This window comes from Rhinopithecus roxellana, chromosome 14 (genome assembly GCF_007565055.1).
Source record: "Rhinopithecus roxellana isolate Shanxi Qingling chromosome 14, ASM756505v1, whole genome shotgun sequence".
Lineage (NCBI taxonomy): Eukaryota > Metazoa > Chordata > Mammalia > Primates > Cercopithecidae > Rhinopithecus > Rhinopithecus roxellana.
Genome location: NC_044562.1, coordinates 56318951 through 56340518, shown reverse-complemented (window position 1 = coordinate 56340518; position 21568 = coordinate 56318951). Strand labels below are relative to the sequence as shown.

The 21568-nt window shown below is 47.1% G+C and overlaps 1 protein-coding gene and 1 non-coding gene across 3 annotated transcripts in view; both read right to left on the bottom strand.

The window, feature by feature from the left end:
• LOC104673096 (contactin-associated protein-like 4) overlaps window positions 1-21568 on the bottom strand; it is a 208440-nt gene that overhangs the window by 150906 nt on the left and 35966 nt on the right. For both annotated transcript variants that reach the window (XM_030915962.1, XM_030915963.1), the window contains exon 2: window positions 14777-14887. In XM_030915962.1, the coding sequence (XP_030771822.1) occupies window positions 14777-14887 (111 nt within the window). The remainder of the gene's footprint in view (window positions 1-14776; window positions 14888-21568) is intronic.
• Window positions 5024-5126, bottom strand: LOC115893404. Its single transcript, XR_004053413.1, has one exon. It is a non-coding gene; the product is annotated as a small nucleolar RNA U13 (small nucleolar RNA).

Below are 21568 nucleotides of genomic sequence, written 5' to 3'. Positions count from 1 at the left end.
CTCCGTTCCTCACACCTCCCTGACGCTTCTTATTTCTGTCTCTCAGATGATGGCCGTTTTAGGGGGTGTGAAATGGCGTCTTGTGGTTTTGGTTCTAATATCCCCAGTAACTTATCGATGTTGATAATTTTTCAGTGTGCTTATTGGCCACTTGTAAATCATTTTTGGAGAAGTGCGGTATTTTGACTACTATAGAATTGTTTATATTTTATTGTTGTCAGAGTTTTTTTTTTTTTTGAGACGGAGTCTCGCTCTGTCACCCAGGCTGGAGTGCAGTGGCCAGATCTCAGCTCACTGCAAGCTCCGCCTCCCGGGTTCACGCCATTCTCCTGCCTCAGCCTCCCTGGTAGCTGGGACTACGGGCGCCGCCACCTCGCCCGGCTAGTTTTTGTATTTTTAGTAGAGACGGGGTTTCACTGTGTTAGCCAGGATGGTCTCGATCTCCTGACCTCGTGATCCGCCCGTCTCGGCCTCCCAAAGTGCTGGGATTACAGGCTTGAGCCACCGTGCCCGGCCTGTTGTCAGAGTTTTTAAAATATTCAAGTTACAATTATCTTAGATATATGATTTGCAAATATTTTCTCCCATTCTGTAAGTTTTACTTTCACTTTTTAATGTCCTTTGAAACAAAAAGTTTATTGTTTTTAAATAAATATAACTTTTTTTTCTTTTGTTGCTTGTGCTTTTAATGTCATGTCTAAGAAGCCATTGCCTAAAGCAAAGCCATGAAGTTTCATAGATGTGTTCTGTTAAGAGTTGTATATTTTAATCTCTTACGTTTACACCTGTGAGTTATTCTGAGTTACTTTCTGTGTCTGGGGTGTGTGAGTAACCAATCTCACTCTTTTGCATCTGGCTATCCAGTTATCCCATTCTTTCCACCACTGGACTTTCTTGGACCCCTTCTTGAAAATCAATTTGCCAGAAAGGTGAGGAGTTATTCTGGACCACACACTTGATTCTACTGATCTGCATGTTTGTTCCTATGACAATATGTGTCCTGATGACGGGAGCTTTTTTTTCTTTTCTTTTTTTTTTTTTTTTTTTTTTTTTGAGACAGAGTGTCTCTCTGTCCCCCAGGATGGAGTGCAGTGGTGCGATCTGGGCTCACTGCAACCTCTGCCTCCTGGGTTCATGCCATTCTCCCACGTCAGCCTCCCGAGTAGCTGGGACTACAGGCGCCTGCCACCACGCCTGGCTAATTTTGCTTTTGTATTTTTGTTTGAGATGGGGTTTCACCGTGTTAGCCAGAATGGTCTCGATCTCCTGACCTTGTGATCCACCCGCCTCAGCCTCTCAAAGTGCTGGGATTACAGAGATGACTGGAGCTTTGGAGTCAGCTTTGGAAACAGCAAATGGGAGTCCTTGCAATGGCCCATTCGGGTGTTTGAGGGGTTCGTGTCCCTCAAATTCCTGTGTTGAGATCTTAACCCCTAACATGGTGGTGCCAGGAGGTGGGATCTATGGAGGTGATGAGCTCAGGAGGGCAGAGCCCTAGGGATGGGATTAATGCCCTTGAAAAGTGACACAGAGAGCTCCCTGCCTGCCTCTCCTCCAGGTGGGAATACGAGAAGAGGAGCCTGCAGCCCGGAAGGTCCTTGTCAGAGCCTGACCATGTGGACACCCTGATCTCAGAGTTCCCACCTCGAGAATTGAGAGAAATAAGTTTCTGTCATTGATAAGCCACCAAGTCTATGGTACTCTGTTATAGAAGCCTAAACTAAGACGGTTCCCTGAATTTGTTCTTTTTCAGTGTTGCCTTGTATTTTATTGCGAGTCATTTGCACTTTGAGATAAACTTTAGGATCCGCTTGTTAATTTGTGAAAAAAAAGGTCGTTGGAATTTTGAAAGGGATTTCATTTCCTGTGGATTCATTTGGAGAAATAGCACCAGTTTAAAAAATGTCTTCTAATAAATGAATGATCTGTCTTTCCATTTATTTTTTCTTTAGTTCTTCCTAACAATGTTTTGTGTTTTTCAGTATATAAAATCTGTGCCTCTTTTATAAAATGTATTCCAAGAGATTTTATGCTTTGTGAGCATAAAATAAAAAACATTTTCTTAATTTTATTTTGAATTTTTATTTCTGAAGTACAGAAATCCAATTGATTTTTATGTTTTGCTCTTGTAACCTGAAAACTTGATGAACTTGTGTATTAGCTATAGTAGCTTTGTGTATGTTTGTGAATCCTGAAAGACTGTCTGCATACAAGATCATGTCACCTACAAATAGAGAAAATGTTACTTCTTCCTTTGTAATATTGATGCCTTCTTCCTAATGTTCTTGTCCAGTTTTCCTGGTGAGAACCTCTAGTACAGTGGTACCCAACCTCTTTGGCACCAGGGACCGGTTTTGTAAAAGACAATTTTTCCATGAACTGGGGGTGGAAGGAGTGGTTTGGGCATGGTTCAAGCACATTACATTTGTTGTGCACTTTATTGTTATTATATATTGTGATATATAATGAAAAAATTATACAACTCACCATAATGTGGACTCAGTAGGAGCCCTGAACTTGTTTTCCTGCAACTAGAGGGTCCCATCTGGGGGTGATGGGAGACAGTGACAGATCATCAGGCATTAGATTCTCATAAGGAATGCACCACCTAGATCTCTCGCATGCACAGTTCATGATAGGGTTCCCACTCCTATGAGAATCTAATCCAGTTGCTGATCTGACAGGAGGTGGAGCTCAGGCAGTAATGGGAGCACTGGGGAGCAGCTATAAATACAGATGAAGCTTCACTCACTCACCAGCTGCTCACCTCCTGCTGTGTGCCCTGGGTCCCAACAGGCCATGGACCAGAACAGGGGTTGGGGACAGACCGCTGCTCTAGTACAATATCAAATAAAATTGGCGAGAGCAGGCAATCTTGTCTTGTGGTTGCTCTAAGGGGGAAGCTTCTGTCTTTCACCATTAAGTGTGATGTTAGCTGTTGGTTTTTGTAGATATCGTTAAAAAGTTATTGAAGTTTGAATCTATTTCTAGTTGGTTCATCGTCTATCATGAAAGAATGTGGGATTCTGTTAAATGCTTTTTGTGCATCTATTAATATTATGCATTTGTCATTTATTCTGTTAATGCGATGGATTACATTGATTTACTTCTGGATATTAAACAAATCTTGCATTTCTGAGATAAGTCCTACTTAGTCAGGGTGTGTAATTCCTTATACATACTGCTGGATTCAGTGTTCTGATATTTAATCGAGAGTTTTCGCATCCATATTCTTAAGAGATATTCATTTGTAGTTCTCCTGTGAGGTCTTTGTATGACTTTGGTATTTCAGTAATATTGGCCTCATGCAATGCGTGGAGGAGCGTCCCTTCTTCTCTGTTATTTGGTAACAGTTTTGAAAGATTCGTGTGAGTTCATCTTTATATGTTTGGTAAATGTAGGCATGAAGCAGTCAGGTCCTGAGTTTTAGTTTGTGGGAATTTCATAATTACTATTTTAATCTCTTTATTGTGATATGTTCAGATTTCCTTTTTTTCTTGAGTCACCTGTAGATTTGTCAGTTTTTAAAACATTTTTAAATAACCAACGTTTGGTGTTTTATTTCCTTCTCTTTATTATTTTCTAGTCTCTATGTCATGAATTTACACACAACCCTATGATTTCATTCTTTTGCCTCTTTGGGTTAGTTTGTTCTTCTTTTTCTAGGTTCCTAGAGTGTTAGAGCATTGACTTAATATCCTTCTTATGTTTTAGACATATGCATTTAGAGCTATAAATTTCCCTCTTAGTAATGCTTTGACTACATTCAGTAATTACATTCAATTTTTGTATGTTGTGATTTTTTTCTTCATCTCAAAATTAGAAAACTAATTTACGTCCTGATTTTTTGTTGCTTAATTGATACATAGTGATTAATTCCCCGTCTGTCCTTCTGCTGCTGATGCCTAGTAATTCCACTGTAGTCACAGAAGACACTTGTATGCTTTCATTACTTTTAACTTTAGTCAGGTTTCTTACATGTCAGTGTGTGATCTTCCTGGAGAATGTTTCATGTGCAGTTAAGTGTGTGTGTTCTGCCGTTGAAATGTGGAGTGTTCTAGAATGACCACTTAGATACAGCTGGTTGATGGCACAGGTCAGTTCTGTGTCCTTGACGATTTTCTGTGTGGTTGTTCTAACAACTGTTGGGAAAGGGGCCTCAAGTTCTAAGACTTATACTTTTAGAGATTCCTCTATTTGTCCCTTCACCTCTATTAGTTTCTGCTTCACATCTGTGCAGGTCTGGTATTTGGTGCACAATTAGCATACACAATTAGTATTGGTATATATTGTTTTGAGGTTAACATTTTAAACATCACTGTATAAAGTTCCTTTCTGTATTTGGTAATTTTACCTGCTCTTAAGTCTACTTTTTTTGATATCAATATAGCAACTCCTGCTTTCTTTTGATTAATGTTTGCATGACATTTCTTTTCCCATCCTTTTACTTTCAACCCGTATATGTCATGATATTTGAAGTAAGCATTTTGTAAATTGCATAAAATTGGGCCATGTTTTTAAACCTATTCTTCAAATATCTGTTTCTTAATTAGTGTGTTAGTCTCCTTACATTTTATGTCATTATTGTTATGCTAGAGATTAAGTACAGCATTTTGTTTTTTGTTTTCTGGTTCTTTTATTTTTTTCTTCTGCTTTTCATTTCCTTGTTTTTTTTCTACATTCTATGGCAAGAAGCAATTTTTAACATTGCCTTTTGGCTCATTTTTATATATTTGTGTTTTTCTTTCATTTTTTTATAGTGATTGCTCTAGATACTACAATCTATATACATATAAATTATATATAAATAATAATACAGTATAGAATATATAAAATCACAGCCTAGCGACATCATCACATGACCAGTTTGATTACAATGTAGAAACCTTATCTCCTTCTCGGTTCTATATTGCCTTCCCAATATATAATAGAGCTGTCTTAGATATCATCCCAACAGATATTTAGAACCACATCAGAACCACTTTAACCATCAATGAGTATTTATTCATGTTTTTTAAGTTCATGTCAGATGGATAATGTGCTAACGTTGTCACAAGGTTGGAGGGTGACACACCTCACATGTGTGCATGAGTGTCCAATCGTCATGCTTATGAGCTAAAAATGATCGTATTTTTTTGCTGCTGTATTTTTCTTCCTTCAGGGTCATATTAGTTATCTAAGCTTCATAACAAAGCACCAAACTGGATGGCTCAAAACAGGAGAAGTGCATTGTCTCTTAGATGTAGAAGCCAGAAGTCCAAAGTCAAGGTGCCAGGAAGACACATCTTCCCTGAAGCCCATAGGCGAGAATTCCTCCTGGCCCCCGCCTGACTTTTGGTATTGGGTATCGATCCCTGGCATGCCTTGATGATGCCAATCTTAGCTTCTGTTGTCACCTGATGTCATCCCTGTCTGTCAGTTTCCAAATCACTTTCTTCTAACCATAGCAGCAATCATACGGGATTTAACTCCCACTCTACTCAGTATAACCTTATTTCATCTGTGAAGACCCTATTTCCAAATAAGGTCACATTCACACATAGGAGGAGCTAGGGCTTTGTATCTGTCCATTCTCCAACTGCTATAAAGAAATACCTGGGACTGGGTAATTTATAAAGAAAAGAGGTTTAATTGCCTCACGGTTCCACAGGCTATACAGGAAGCATGGCTGGGAGGCCTTGGGAAACTTACAGTCGTGGCAGAGGTGAAAGGAAAGCAAGCATGTCTTCACATGGCCAAGAGGAGAGAGAGCATGGAGCGGGAGGTGCCACACATGTCTAAACAGCCAGATCTCCTGAGAGCTCACTCACTATCGTGAGAACAGCAAAAGGAAAGTCCCCCCGGGACCCAGTCACCTCCATCTTGGGAATCATCCTCCTCCAACATTGGGGATTAGAATTCGACATGAGATTTGGGGGGATGCACAGAGCCAAACCATATCAGACTTCAGCGTAGCTTCCTGGGGGGACACAATTCAGTCTGTAACAGTGATGTGCCAGTAGCCCTTCTCATTCCCTTTTTGTTTAGAGAACTTCTGGTAGTAGGTTTGTTGGTGGCAAAGCCTCTTCGCTTTTCTTCTTCTGAGAATATCAACCTGGGTTCACAGTTCGTTTCTTTCAGCACTAAAAATGTTGTGCCACTTTGTTCTGATCTTTGCAGCTTCCAATGACAAATCTACTCCCATGTCAATTATTGTTCCTCTGTGAGGAAGGTGTCATTTCTCTCTTGCTCCATTCAATCATGGCTTTTGTCTGTCATGAGTTTTTATGCATTTTACTATGATGTGTCTTGTAGGAAGTTCTTTGGTCTAATCCTGTTGTGGGCGTTCACTTGGGTGTTAGAATCTGTGGATTTATGTCTTTGGGAACATTTATAAAGTTTTCAGCCACAAAGTTTTCAACTACTTTGCAACCCCACCCTTTTCCTCTGCTCCTCTCAGGAATCTGATGCCACAAATGTTAGATTTTCTTATTACAGCCCCACAGATCCCTGGTTATAGATTTCTTATTATGGCCCTACAGATCCCTAAGTCTCTGGTTATAGATTTCCTATCACAGCCCCTAGAGATCCCCAAGTCTCTGTTTTTAGATTTCTTATTACAGCCCCCACAGATCCCTGAGTCCCTGGTTATAGATTTTTTATTACATCCCCCCAAGATCCCTGAGTCTCTTATTATAGATTTCCTTATTATGTTCCCCACAGATCCCTGAGTCTCTGGTTGTAGATTTCTTATTACAGCACCCACAGATCCCTGAGTCTCTGGTTTTTGTTTTTGTCATCATTATCCTATTTTCTGTCTCTTGTTCAGACTGATAAACTTCTATTTCTATTGTTCTATCTTCCAGTTCACTGATTCTTTCTTCTTCCTGTCCATTCTGCTGTTGAAACCACTAATGAGGTTTGTGTGTGTGTGTGTTTGGTTTGGGATTTGTTTGTTTTTAATTTCAGCTATTTTATTTTTTGTTTCTATAATTTTATTTGGTCATTTTTTATACCTTCCATTCCTTTACTGAACTGTTTATATTTTTGTTTCAAACATGTTTTAAATTGTTTATGGAAGAACTTTAAGATGGCTGCCCTGAGGTCTTTGTCAGATAATTCTTACAGTGCTGCCACTTCAGTATTGGCATTTTCTGATTGCCATGTTTTACTCAGCTTTATATCCCTGGTTCTAGGTATTACAAGTAATTTATTATGAATATCCTTCTTATTTAAACTTCATTTAAACCCTTTATGTAACTGCCTTCCTGGGACACTAGAGGGAAAGGCATGTGCAGCTGATGCCGCCAGGTGGAAGGGGATCCCCATGGTCCCTGCTCAGCCTCCCATGGCCCTGGGAGAGGCCACCCTGCATTCCTACTGCGATGGGAGGGGGGTCTGCCTGCCTGGGGTTCCCTGTGGGGTCTGTCTGGTGTTTGGTGTGTGGTCTGTCTGTCTGGGGTTTGCTGTGGAGTCTGCCTGTCTGTCTGGGGTTTGCTGTGGGGTCTGTCTGTCTGTCTGGGGAAATCAGCCCAAGGCTGTGCTGTTCTCCAAGGCTCCTTTTCCTCCTTTTGGCTTCTGAATTTTAATTCTGAGCCACAGGCCTGAGAGGTGGAGGAACTCTGCTCAGCTTCTCAGTCTCGGCACCTCCATGGTCAGTTGGTGCTCAGAGCAGTAGGGAGTGCCTTGGGAGGCTCTGCCAGGCCAATCTCTGAGCCCTCCTCTTGATTTTGGCCCCGACTGCTCAGTGGCTCTCCAACGTCTTTGAACACATAAAAACATCTTGCCTAGGTCTTCTGCCCATGTTAGGAGGGAACATGTCTGAAATGACCAGGCACACTGGCAGAAGGAGCTCTTTCTTTGCAATTGGCATGAGGCCGGTGTCAGGTGCTGCTCATGCCACTGCCAGCTTGTCTTCGTAGATGCCCGGCTCTCGCACCCCCAGGCCCCACACCCCAGTGATCACCCGTGACTGTGGTCTCAGATTCCAGCGTCTCCCAGGCTGAAGGCAAGTGAGTGTGTGAGGCTGGTGAGCACCTGGGGGCCTTGGTCACCTGAAGGCGTGGCCTCCACTCTTTCTCTGTTCCTGGCTGGATGAAGCTGGTGGACCACTGTAGGGCACCTGAGCGTGGCCTTCCAGGGTGTCTCACCCACACGTCAGGCCCACTTCTCCACAGGCTCCACTGCAGCAGGGTAGGAGTCACTGGGGTCCCTGGGCCTGGGCTGCATGGGGCACAGCCCGTTTGGCTTGCTCAGGAGGCTGCCTTCTGGTGGTGTCGTGGGTCTGGAAGGAATGGCCACACCCGCCCCCCACCTCCCTTCATAGCTGGACTTGCAGGTCATATTTCTTAACTTTCTCTCTTTAATTTAGTAAACTGTCGTTGAAATTTTGCTTTCATGTTGATATGCTGCACAGAGTATTAAGTCAAACCAGTCAGCTGTCTCCTGGCCAATTGCAAGGTAGCCACAAAAAATTCTCTAGGTCTCCTGCAAATATTCAGCATTCCAGCTGAGGCCTCGGGACGGGATCTGCCCATGGGCTGCACATGGAGTGAAGTGGTGGACCTCCACAGAAAACCATCTGATTACAAAGTGGAAATCCGGTTGCATTAGGTTGGCGCAAAAGTAATTGTGGTTTTTGCCATATAAGTGGTACAGTTGCCATAAAATTGGTGCAACTACTTTTGCACCAGCCTAATATAACCCTTAGCTAGCCTCCTACCCATGACTTATAGAAGAGGGTAGCCAGGCAAGAGCTGGCCCTGGGTCACCTGGGCTCACAGTGTCTGGGTGCCCCGTCACCTGCCTGTGCTTGGGGCAGAGACGCTTTTCTGTATCTTTTTTCTACCAGGAGATCCAGGCAGCCCAAGACCCTAGGGCAGTGAGTAGGACCTAGGGAGATGTTCTTTTCAGGCCAAAATAGTAATATTTTACCCTTTTTAGTAGATAAAACAGAACTAGGGTAAATGGTGCCTTGGCTCTGAAAGCAGCTGTGCAGTCATCTCGTAAAGGCATGTGCAGCTGATGCCGCCAGGTGGAAGGGGATCCCCATGGTCCCTGCTCAGCCTCCCATGGCCCTGGGAGAGGCTACCCCTGCATTCCTCCTGCGATGGGAGGGGAGTCTTTCTCTTGTTGCTGATGCACATGAGTGCAGAGGGTCTCATGGATGCAGACTGCACTGTCATTCCAGCAACCACCTGTGCATTCCAAGGCCTGATTTTCCGCCGCCAAATTATCTCGCTTTTAGTAGTTCATGGGGACTGCCTGATTGACTACATCGTGTATGGTAAAAGACCAACACGCATTTTATTTAAAGAGATACATTAAAATTCAAGCTAACCCTAAATGCCACACACAGAAGCAGTGACTAAAGGATAGGAATCAGCTGTGCTGCTGTAGCGTTGCTGGAGTTACCACTGCCACTGGCTGACTGTTACATTCTTCAGCTGTGAAGTCTCTCATGGGCCACTGAATTCCCTCTACCAAGGAAACTGGGCAAGTCTCTTTGCTGAGAGCGTGGTGGCATCGAAGCCCACCAGAGCAGCCTTCCGGGTGAGAGAGGACCTCAGAGCCTCTCTCCTCTCCCCGGGGACAGTGAAGTGCCCTACACTGCTGCTACCTGCCCTCTGTGACCCGGGCACAGCCACCTTCACATCCTGAACCCCTGCCCCGCCCTGGAGACACAGACACAGGAGCGGTCCACAGCGGTACCCCTCATCCTAGGTTTTGCTCTCTGCAGTTTCAGCCACCTGAGGTCAACAGCAACTTCAGGAATAATGTTTCACGAGTTTAAATCGCACCCTGCTCTAAGAAGCCTGGTGACGTTGGTCTCAGTGTGAATCACCCCCTCATCCAGTGTATTCAGCCGTCTGGGTGACCATTAGTCATGGACACTGCCTGCTGCTGAGGCCGGACCACCAACACCGTCACAGCGTGTGGACCTGGGACGACCACAGAGGGAAGTGTCACGTGGCCCACGGCTGCAGAGAGTGTAAAGACCCAGGGCAGGACAGAGGGAAAGGTGCCATGTGGTCCACAGCTGCAGAGAGCATGAAGACCTGGGGCAGGACAGAGGGAAAGGTGCCACGTGGCCCGTGGCTACAGAGAGCATGAAGACCTGGGGCGGGACAGAGGGAAGTATCACATGGTCCACGGCTGCAGAGAGTGTGAAGACCTGGGGCAGGACAGAGGGAAAGGTGCCACGTGGCCCATGGCTACAGAGAGCATGAAGACCTGGGGCGGGACAGAGGGAAGTGTCACATGGTCCACGGCTGCAGAGAGTGTGAAGACCTGGGGCAGGACAGAGGGAAAGGTGCCACGTGGTCCACGGCTGCAGAGAGTGTGAAGACCCGGGACAGGACAGAGGGAAAGGTGCCACATGGCCCACGGCTGCAGAGAGTGTGAAGACCCGGGACAGGACAGAGGGAAAGGTGCCACATGGCCCACGGCTGCAGAGAGTGTGAGGACCCGGGCCCCTGCAGAAGGAAAGGTGTCGCATGACCCATGGCTGCAGAGGGCACAGGGACCAGGGACCACCACAGAGGGAAATGCGTCGTGTGGCCCATGGCTCAGCGTGTGTGGTCACTCACCTCTCTCATGAGGTGGGCATGTGAGCGTCTCAAGAAGGGGCCTGCCATACAATGAGATATTTTCAGGGAGAGAGACCACGTTCACATAACTTGTATTACAATATTTTGTTATAGTTCTATGTTATTATTAGTTTTGTTGTTAGTCTGTTATTCTGCCCACTTTGTATTTAAACTTGATGGTAGATCTGTGCATAGAAGCAGCAGCATGTTCTACATTGGTGCCACCTGAGATTCCAGGCACCCCCTGGGGTCTTGGAGTGGATTCCATGCACAGGGAAGATGCTGTGCTTGGAACATTGCTGGCTTTTTGCCCATTCCTTCTCTCACTGAGGTCCCAGCATGGCTGTGGAAACCTAATGTTTTTACGTGCTTCTGATGCTGAGTAATTTATGTTTTATTGGTGTCCTCGTTCGTGCCCAGATCACTCGTGCAGCCATCATTCACAGCCCAATCCCAACCCAATGAGAAATGCGAAAACACCAGAATGCCCTGCGGCCTCTGATAACTCACTCTCAATTTGCAATTCTTTCTTGAGGGCTGCAGGCTATCAAGAGGGAGAAAAATAGAATAAAGCCCAATCAAAAACAATGAATTAACAAGTAAGAGATAATTAAAATGGGCTGGTTTAAACTTAATTAACATGCAAGTAAAATTCATTGAGGTTGATGTCTTGCTTCATTATGAGCTCTGGGAAAATAGAGACTTAAAATGATTTCTGTCGTGGCAGACCCTGATCCTTGAGCCACTCAGGCTGATGACCTCACCCTGCCAGCGATGAGCCCAGATGCATATCTGTTCCTAAATTTACACAGAAGCGCAGAGGATAAGCTTAGTGATTTCAATATGTTATCCCCTTTCATTGCATAAGCTGTGAAAACTTTGAGAGTAATTGATTGAAGTATAGACTTTTCTAGTTTATTTCCAGAAAAAATATTGTGTGTCTCCTAAATGAGTACAATGATTAGGACTCAAATAAGAATGAACACTGAATTTTCCTAAACTATTTCTCCTTTTGTTGTGTTTCAGTGGCACAAAAATATCCCTTTTCTTTGCTGTGACAGTGTGGATAAGCCAGTTGGCCATGGAATGTGGCTGTAATCGCATCTTGCTTTAAGTTCAGGGATAAAGCTAATCCACTTAGAGACAGATATCAGAAATTCAGATGTAATCAGGCTCAAATAATATCATTTGAAGAAAAAGAAAGACTGCCAAATGAAGCATGCATGGAATAGCTCCTTTGAGTGCATTCTGAACAGAGAATGGCACCAGGTCGGCCCTGTGGCTGTGATCCTGTGGGGCAGGCTCAGGTGTGAAGGTGAGGTGGGCTCAGGTGTGAGTGTAGGCCGGGCTCAGGTGTGAAGGCAGCAGGTGCTCAGGTGTGAAGGCAGGGCAGGCTCAGGTGTGAAGGCGGCAGGAGCTCAGGTGTGAAGGTGGGGTGAGCTCAGGTGTGAAGGCGGGGCTGCCAGGGCTGCCAGAGGGAGTGGTGAGGAAGCAACAGCAAGGGTGTGGGGGATGGGGGAGGGTTGGGGAGCACTGCTGCAGGGCAAGGGGTCCTGGGTGTGGGGCTCATACTGGAGCTTGGCCTCCCTGGATGCTCTCATTTAAGGGGCCCAGTCCTGTGGGGGCAGCACCCCAGGAAGAAACGTCAGATGGGGCCCATGATGAGCTGAGGCTGGGACACCTGTGAGTGGAGGGGAAGCAGAGCCCCAGGAGAGTGGGAGTCCATGGAGGCCCCTGCTGGGGTCCCAGCCTGAGTCTACCCGTTGAGGTCCTGGCCCAAGTCTACCTGCTGGTCCCGGCCCAAGTCCAGGGAGGCCCCCTGCTGATGTCCTGGCCCGATTCCAGGGAGGCCCCTGCTGGGGTCCCAGCCCGAGTCCAGGGAGGCCCCTACTGGGGTCCCAGCCCGAGTTTACCTGCTGGGGTCCCTACCTGAGCCTAGGGAGGCCCCTGCTGCTGTGTCAGCCCAAGTTCAGGGAGGCCCCTGTTTCTGCTTAGAATCTTCTGTGCAGTGGAAGCCGTGGGATCCCTGACTGCTTGTCCCACGAGGTAGTCACAGTGGGAGGCCAACCCCAGTGCACAGCCATGACCCGCGGCGAGATACTTCCCACAGGAACCCAGGACTCCCGTTCCTACCTGGTATCCAACACAAATGCCAGAGACCTCTGTGTTCACCCAGCTCATGCCACCTCTTCACCAAATACCCCTTATATAGTGAAATAATTTTTAAATTGTAATTTAAAATACAAAATGACAAGGTGTCATCACATGTGTGCACATCTATGCAGTAATAAGCACTTTGGAAACATCATCATTTATCTACCAGTCTGCCTATATTAAAATGTAAAATATCAAAACATTGCATACAAATTATGTATTTTTGTGTCACCCAATGTTCACTGTAGTAAATGTGGTCCAGTGTTGAGCACCAGCTCCACACAGATGAGAAGGAAACTGGAGAGTGAGCGTGGATTGTGGCCCTGGAGTCCTCCCCACATGGCCTGAGGTTCCTCCCCACACAGCCCTGGGATCGTCCCCATGTGGCCTTAGGGTCCTGGGGTCCCCCCTACATGGCCTGAGGGTCCTCCCCATGAAGCCCTAGGGTCCTTCCCCGTGCGGCCTGAAATTCCTTCCCACACGGCACTGGGGTCCTCCCCACATGGCCTTAAGGTCCTGGGTCCTCCCCTCTTGGCCCACGTTGCACAGGCACCCCCCATGTGAGCAGCACTGGGCCAGCTGGATCTCCCTGGAATCTGTGCACAGATGTTCTCTCTTGCACTACATTGCAAGAATTGCAGCACTCTCGTCCCTATCTTTGTAAGTTTTATACCCCTTCCTTTCTCCAGAGCAACTTGGGGCTCAGTTTTGTGCATTTGTCTTTAAGCAGGGGCACACACCGCTCAGCACACTCCCAGAGAAGAAGCCTTGACTATGGGAATAAAATGAGCCCAGAGGGCCACAAACGCAGTTTCACATTTGCATTCTCGACAGAGAGAAAGGATTAATTTTGCTTTGCTTTTAATTGGCAAGCATTTTTTAAGACCACTCTTCTAGCTCTTGGTGGGGGGCAGAGCATTAGCCCACGGAAGATGCCACATCTGCCCCCAGAAGCTAGGTTGGTGCTATCTTGTGTGGCAGCAAGGCATGAAAGCTGCCAATCATCTGACCAGGACACTATCCTGGTATCTTGGGGGGGGGGGCAGCGTCATCTGACCAGGACGCTATCCTGGTATCCAGGGGTGGGGGGCAGTGTTGTCTGACCAGGATGCTATCCTGGTATCCAGGAGGTGGGGGGCAGCATCATCTGACCAGGACGCTATCCTGGTATCCAGGGGCAGGGGGCAGTGTCGTCTGACCAGGACACTATCCTGGTATCCAGGGGGGAGTGGGGAGCAGTGTCATCTGACCCGGATGCCATCCTGGTATCCAGGGGGAAGGAGGTAGTATCATCTGACCCAGACATGTTTAAATGGGAAAGAGGAAGATAGAAGAACCAGGGCTGGATGGATGGAGAGAAAACTCCGTGGCCATTGCTGGTTTGAAGCTGGGGAAGGGACCATAAGCCAAGGAACAGGTGCCTCCAGGCATGAGAAGGAGGAAACAGATGCTTCCGGGTGCCTCCAGAAGGACCCAGCCCTGCCCACACCTTGACCTTAGTGCTGTGAGCGCCACTGCAGACTTTGACCCCCGGAACTGCAAGGGAATGAATCTCAGTTGTTTTAAACCCTCAGAGTTTCGTGGAATTGGCCACAGCTGTGATGGAAATGACGCGGCTTCCAGTTCTGTTCGACTTGAAGAAGAATAACTCAATGCGGCTTGTGTACCCAAAAAATTGAATAGTTGTGATAGAAAAATACGTTTTCCAAGATAAATAGAACCTGGTATATGCCATTTCCTGTGCACATTTTCATATGGAACTGGGTATACTCAATGCTTAGGCACATGCCACCCATGCCCTGTCCTGCCCAGTCCCCTCCACAGACCAGTACACAGAGAAACCCGCTCTGCCAATCTTGATCTATGGATAGAACATTTACATGCTGTACATTTCTAACAGAAACATGCCTGCAAACCTGTTTGAATATAATACTCAGAATTTTATTCTCTGCGCCTTGAGTAATTTACTTATGACCCCTTAGCAAAAGCGATGCTGATTCTTGAAACTGTATGAGCTCCACCATGGATCAATAAGAGATGGGAAGTGGACCTACCATCTCTCCGGTTCAGTCTGGCGAAGCTGGGACTGTGGCTGCTGGACAGCTCGGAGGAGCTGCTGAAGGACGACGAGGGTAGGGTGGACACGAGGGGCTCCTCACAGTGATCTGCAGGGAAACACCACGTCAGGTCAGCACCTCGTTATGGCACAGGCTCATGCGTGACACGCTCACACATGACACGCTCACATATGACACGCTCACACGACACGCTCACATGACACGCTCACACGACACGCTCACACATGACACGCTCATACATGATGCACTCATGACACACTATAGCACACACACATGCCGGACACACACGACACGCTCACATATGACACGCTCACATGACATGCTCACAACACGCTCACACGACACGCTCACACATGACACGCTCATACATGACGCACTCATACATGATGCACTCATGACACACTATAGCACACACATGCCGGACACACACGACATGCTCACATGACATGCTCACACATGACACGCTCACACATGACACGCTCATACATGATGCACTCATGACACACTATAGCACACATGCATACCGGACACACTCACACATGACATGCTCACACATGACACGCTCATACATGATGCACTCATGACACACTATAGCACCATGCATACCAGACACACTCACACATGACATGCTCACACGACACGGTAACATGACACACACATTCTAGCACGCGCTCACATGTAACACGCTTACCAACCCCATAGATGACACGGGCCTTCATGGGGAAGATGAGCTGGGGTTGGAAAGGGAGGCCTGCCCTGGCGCTCCCACTGAGCCATGGAGGAATTAAGTTGTAGATGACAAGAAAGGAAAGGAAGGTTCAAGACACGGAAGGTGATGGGAACGTCCATCACTTAAAGAAGAACTAATAATAAAGTCAAATTTTTAGAAACAAAAAGATTTCATGAAGAAGTGGGCTCGATAATGAGCATTCCAATATTGACCACATCCCTAGACCCCTAAATGGTTAAAAATATAATTTTAAATAGTCATGTACAGCCAAAGTAAAAACACAGAGTCCACGAGAACACGGCTCTCAAGACGCCGTAGTCTCCCCATTACCCAAGGTTTCTCCTTCCCAGGTTTCAGTTCCCTGTGGTCAACCTTGCCCTGCAAACAGCTCAGTACAGTATAGTGAGAGATTATGAGAAAAAGGGAGACCACGTGCACTTAAATTTTACTACAGTATGTAGTTAAAATTGTTCTGTTTTATTATCTGTTTGTAATTTCTCGCTGTGCCTAATCTATATGTAAACATTGCTGTCAGTGTGTGTGCAGGAAAAGTTGGAGCCTAGTGGGGGTTGGTGCTAGTCACCGCCTCAGGCACCCACTGGGTATCTTGCCAGCCTTCCTCCACTGATAGGGGAGACTACTGTATTCAAGATAAAGCAGACAAAATTATAAAGCTTTACTGGGGGACACTACTTAGGCCCTAAATGGCGGAGACTGGTGCTGTGTTCATGAACCCTGCAATCATGTTGTTCCTGTGTGAACTTGGCCTCCTGTTGGGCCCTGGTAGAAGCTGCACATGTAACCATGGGCCCTGAGCTGCCACATGAGCCGGGTTTATCTTATGCCCAATGCCATAGAGTCCGGCAGGCACAGCTGCTCTCCGTCACCAAATGGATGTGGTGTGTACATGGTCCTGGTGTAAGCCCTGAAGGCACGAGTGAGGAAGTAACATCCTTGGTCCCCACTCCTGCCACGCGGCTGTCTCTCTCCTGTACCTGTGGCCTCATGGAGAATTCCCTAGATCAGTTGACGGAAGACAAGTAGATTCAGGCCAGTTTTCCAGAAGGTTCTATGCCATGTGCAGGCATCGCCCAGAAGTGGGGGATGGCAGCACCACAGCCCCTGCCCAGGACATCCCTGAGGGCAGTGGGGAGGCGAAATCTACCCAGTGGTCAGAACTTCGGGCAGTGACCCTGGACTCAGCACCGTGGACTCCACCCACCAAGGCTGACTGGTTACCGCCACCGCCGAGTGCCATCAGCTGGCAGCAGAGGCCAGCACAGACCCCCAAGGTGGCACCATTCCCCTGGGGTCGGCCAGCTGCCTGGGGCAGGTGGTCACAACCACGGCTTCCATCAGGGAGCAGCAGCTCCCTGGGGAGCTTTTCTGTCCTGACTGGAACAGACTCTGGGGCATGGATTTGCCTTCCCTGTGTGCCACACTGGGGCCAAAACTGCCATCCCTGACTCAGAAAGCCCCACCCCACCATGGGGTCCACACGGCATTGCTTCTGACCAAGGACCTCACTGCACAGCCAAAGAAGGGCAGCCATGGGCCCTGGCTCCTGGAATTCCGAGTTCACCATGTCCCCACCACCCTGAAGCTGTGGGCTCGATGGGACGGGGGCAGCCTTCGGTAGTCCAGGTACCGTGCCTGCTCAGTGGTGATGCTGGCAGGGCTGGGGTGAGGCTCTCCAGAGGCCTCATCGGCTCCAAATGAGGCTCCAGTACATGGAGCTGTTTTCCCTGAACCAGGACTTGCTGGATCAGGAAGAACCAGCAGGTGTTTTGGGATTTTCATACGGTAACTTGTGTTCGAAGTTAGTTATAGTGCACAGGAATACGTGCTATCGTGTTATTTCCATAGAGCTATAGTGCACTGGAATGCATGCTATCGTGTTATTTTCAGAGAGTTAGACTGCACAGGAATACATGCTATTGTGTTATTTCCGGAGAGTTAGAGTGCACAGGCATACGTCCTATTGTGTTATTTCCATAGAGTTGCAAGCGGACTTTTCAAACTGACTTACAAAATCATCCAGCTTTCCAGTTCCCGTACACTTACTGCTTAATATGAAAAGAGATAAGACAGACTGAGATGTCACTTTGCTGGCCATAAATAAATATTAAATACAGTGTCAGGTAACATGATTTTCAGTATTGCTGTTGCACAGAATATCAAATAGATTTGCAGTATTGCTGTTACACAGAATATCAAATAGAAAATCCTTAAAAATAATACAGGATGGGGAGTGAACGAATGATCTGAAGAGAAGTGGGAGCAGTTGAGAGTGGGCGACTGGCCTCCTGTGTGTGGGGAAGTTTGTGTCCATGTGTGAGCGGATGCCGGGAGGTGGGGGCGCAGCCGAGGCCCGGACAGTGCAGTGAGCATCACACTCCCAGGCACAGCCAGACACTTTTCCCACCAGTTTATCAGGCAGCATCATCTGCCACCATTGCACTGTCTAAATAGAAAGAATGAGGAGAGAACCTGCAGCCTCAGCTAACCAAACTTCCACCTGGGGGATGCCGCAGTGAGGCCGACTCGACATCACGCCCACGTGCTTTTCATCTAAATGCTCTCACGGGTCTGTCTCTGCCCTGCTCAGGTGATGTTGGTTCTGAACAGCTGCTGAGGCTGGACGGACCCCACTGTGGCCACCCTGTCCCGCTGAGCCCTCAGGGCCCTCATCTGTGTGAGCAGCATGGACACAATTCCTGTGGCTCCACCCCTTCCTGCCTCCTGGGACCCTCCCAGATCCTGCCTGTTCGGTGGAACCCCCACCCCGTGTTCATGCCTGCTCCTCTGTCCCCCATCAGCAGAACTTCACCCCTGGTATGACGGCAGACGCCCGTCTCGTAAGCCACTGTGTGTGGGTGACCTGTCACCCGGCATGGCTGTGGCAACGGTGGGCTTGCATAGCAGACACCCAGCCCAGAGTGCAGGGCACTCGTCACCCCAGCATCCCTACCCCAAGGTGCTGAAAGAGCCTTCTCTCCTGTGATCTCAGCAGACCATTCTCACAGGCAATGCTCATGCTCCCAGCAGGTCCCAGAGGGCCGGCCCCAGGGCCACAGCTGACACTTCATAGATCGATAGTACAGCCTTCTGACGGCTTCCCAGGCCTCTGCGGGAGCCTCTCCTCTCTGTGCTCACTCCTGCTCCCTGGGATCGCCTCTCTGACACTACAATTTCATCAGCACAAGGCTCCAAAAACAGTTTTTCAATCATTGAAAATAAGTTTCCATTTTTGGTGCCATTTAATTGTACATATGTATGTGTGCATGCGTGTCTTGTGATGTACACATATGCACATGTGATGTGTATGTGTGTATGTGCATGTGAGCATGGCACATAGGTGTGTGCTTGTGTGTGCATGTCTGTGTGTGAGCCTGGCACATATTGTGTGCGTGTGCATGTCTGTACGTGCGTGAGTGTGGCACATAGGTGTGTGCTTGTCTGTATGTGTGTGAGCCTGGCACATATGTGTGTGCATGTGCTTAAGTGTGTGTGCATGCCTGTACGTGTGTGTGAGCCTGACACATTGTGTGTGTGTGCATGTCTATATGTGTGTGTGTGGCACATATGTGTGTGCTTTGTGTGTGTGCATGTCTGTACGTGTGTGTGAGCCTGGCACATACGTGTGTGCATGTGCTTATGTGTGTGTGCATGTCTGTACGTGTGAGCCTGACACATATTGTGTGTGCATGTCTGTACGTGTGTGTGAGCATGGCACATAGGTGTGTGCTTTGTGTGTGTGCATGTCTGTACGTGTGTGTGAGCCTGGCATATACGTGTGTGCATGTGCTTATGTGTGTGTGCATGTAGGTGTGCCTGCACATGTGTACATATCTGTAGTGGGCCCACAGTGAACCTGGCCCCACATATTCGCTTCGTACAGATCTAGAATCAGCTCCTTTTACCAACCACAGCTTGCTTCCATGAGGCAAAGGCAACAGAATCTAATCAGAGAAAAGAATTATCAAATAAGTCAATTATTGAATTAGGGTGGGTAAAATGTTTTAAAAATGTTTTTAAAAGATTCCAACTTCAGAATTTCCAGGTGATGATCTTAAAACATCACTTAGGTTCTAGTTTTGGGGAAAAACTTTTCCCTTCAGAATGAGATCTATTTTTTGTTGAGTCCATAAAAACGAAATTCAACCTGGGGAAAACTATCACATAAAAATAAAAATGTGATGTTTTCCGAGTTTCTCAAGAAAATTAAACCAAAAGTTAGTATTTAAATAGGTCAAATAAGATTTTTAAGTGGAAGCTCTCTGAACATAGATTGTTCCACTGCTGACCTATTCAATCTGGAGTGCACCTTGGTCAGAAGACCTGTGTAAAACACACAGATTACACACAAAAGTAAATTCGAGAATGTGTTTTCTAGACTGACAAAAACGAACATTTCATTACAAAATTTTTTTTCTTCTTAAATTTCTACCTGTGTGTGTGATGTGGTGTGTGTGTGGTGTGTGTGTGTGTGTTTTTTGTGGTGTGTGTGTATAGAATGTGTGTGGTATGGTGTGTGTACTGTGTCTCTGTGTATATGTGTTTGTGTGTGTGTGGTGTGTGTATAAATGTATGTGGTATGGTGTGTGTGTGCTGTGTATATGTGGGTGTGTATGTGCTGTGTCTGTGTATATGTGTGTGTTGTGTGTATGTCTATGTACATGTGTGTGTTATGTGGTGTGTATATAAGTGTGTGGTGTGGTGTGTGGTGCCTGTGTATTGTGTGTGTATAAATGTGTGTGGTATGGTGCATGTGTGTGGTGTGTGTGCGTATTGTGTGTTTTGTGTATAAATGTCCAGTGCAATGTGGTGTGCAGTATTTCTGTGTTGTGTGTGTGTCAATGTGGTGTGCAGTATTTCTGTGTTGTGTGTGTGTGTTTAATGTGAGTCACCACTCGGCCTATGGGAATAAAAAAGTCATATCTCTTCTTGGCTCTAAATATGCCATAGAACAAGTTAAACTGGAATAAAAAAAACCTAAAGACATTTGTTGGGAGTGAGATGCACGACGTCCTAATGTAAATTCCAGAACTGAACACATCAGCACGATGTGGAGGAACGGAAACCCTTGTGGCACGGGCCAGAGAGTTCAGTGAGCAGCCACTGGGAGCTCCTGGGCTGTAACTGGTCGAACTAATCCCCTTCTCCTCTAACGAGCCCGCTCCTGGACCTGCACTCCACAGAAACAAAACCTAAGTCCACCAAAGACAAAGAATGCCCAATGCAGCGCTATTCATGATGCCTCCGAAATGGAACCCCCAAAGGCTCGCCCAGATTAGAATTTGGAAACAAGCTTTGGTACCATCACCGATGGGATTCCATGTTGAAGTTTTGATGCCTCTATTAAAATGGCACAGGTGAGCTTCAGCCACAGTGTTGGGCACAGTCAGGCCTGACAGCAAACCCTGTGATTCCCCATACGTACAGCCCCAGATAGGAAACCATCTTTTTGGTGACGGAAACCAGAATTGCTGTCCCCGAAGACTCCAGGGGTGCACTTGGCTGCAGGAGATACTCTCAGCTTTGAGTGGACAGGGCCACACGGGCCTGTCTGTCAGATTTCCTCAGCTCACCCAAAAGCAAAGACGTCCTGCAGATGGGGCAAGAGGCTGGGCCCTGGTGTCCCGCAACTGGCCCTGACATGGAAGGGACAGTGCCTCCGTGTCTGAGGGACTCGAGGTGCCCTGCCACTGGCCCTGATGTGGAAGGGACAGTGCCTCTGTGTCTGAGGGACTCGGGGTCCCTGAAACCGATCATCAGTATCAGCAGGCCAGATGTTTGGAGATTTTAGAGGAAAAAGGCGATGTGCTTAAAAACAGCCCATCAGGACAGAGAGCCAACCAGCTGTACAGGCGTTTGCTCAATCCACAAATAGTTTAAGAGACTGTTGTTTTTCCTTTTATGGAATTGATGAGGATGGTTCAAATCCGGTTCAAACAGCAATGATCAATTGCTGACTCGAGCCAAGTTGAGTCTGGAAAATGTCGCCTTGGGTCCACAAAGACCCACTGAGACCAGGG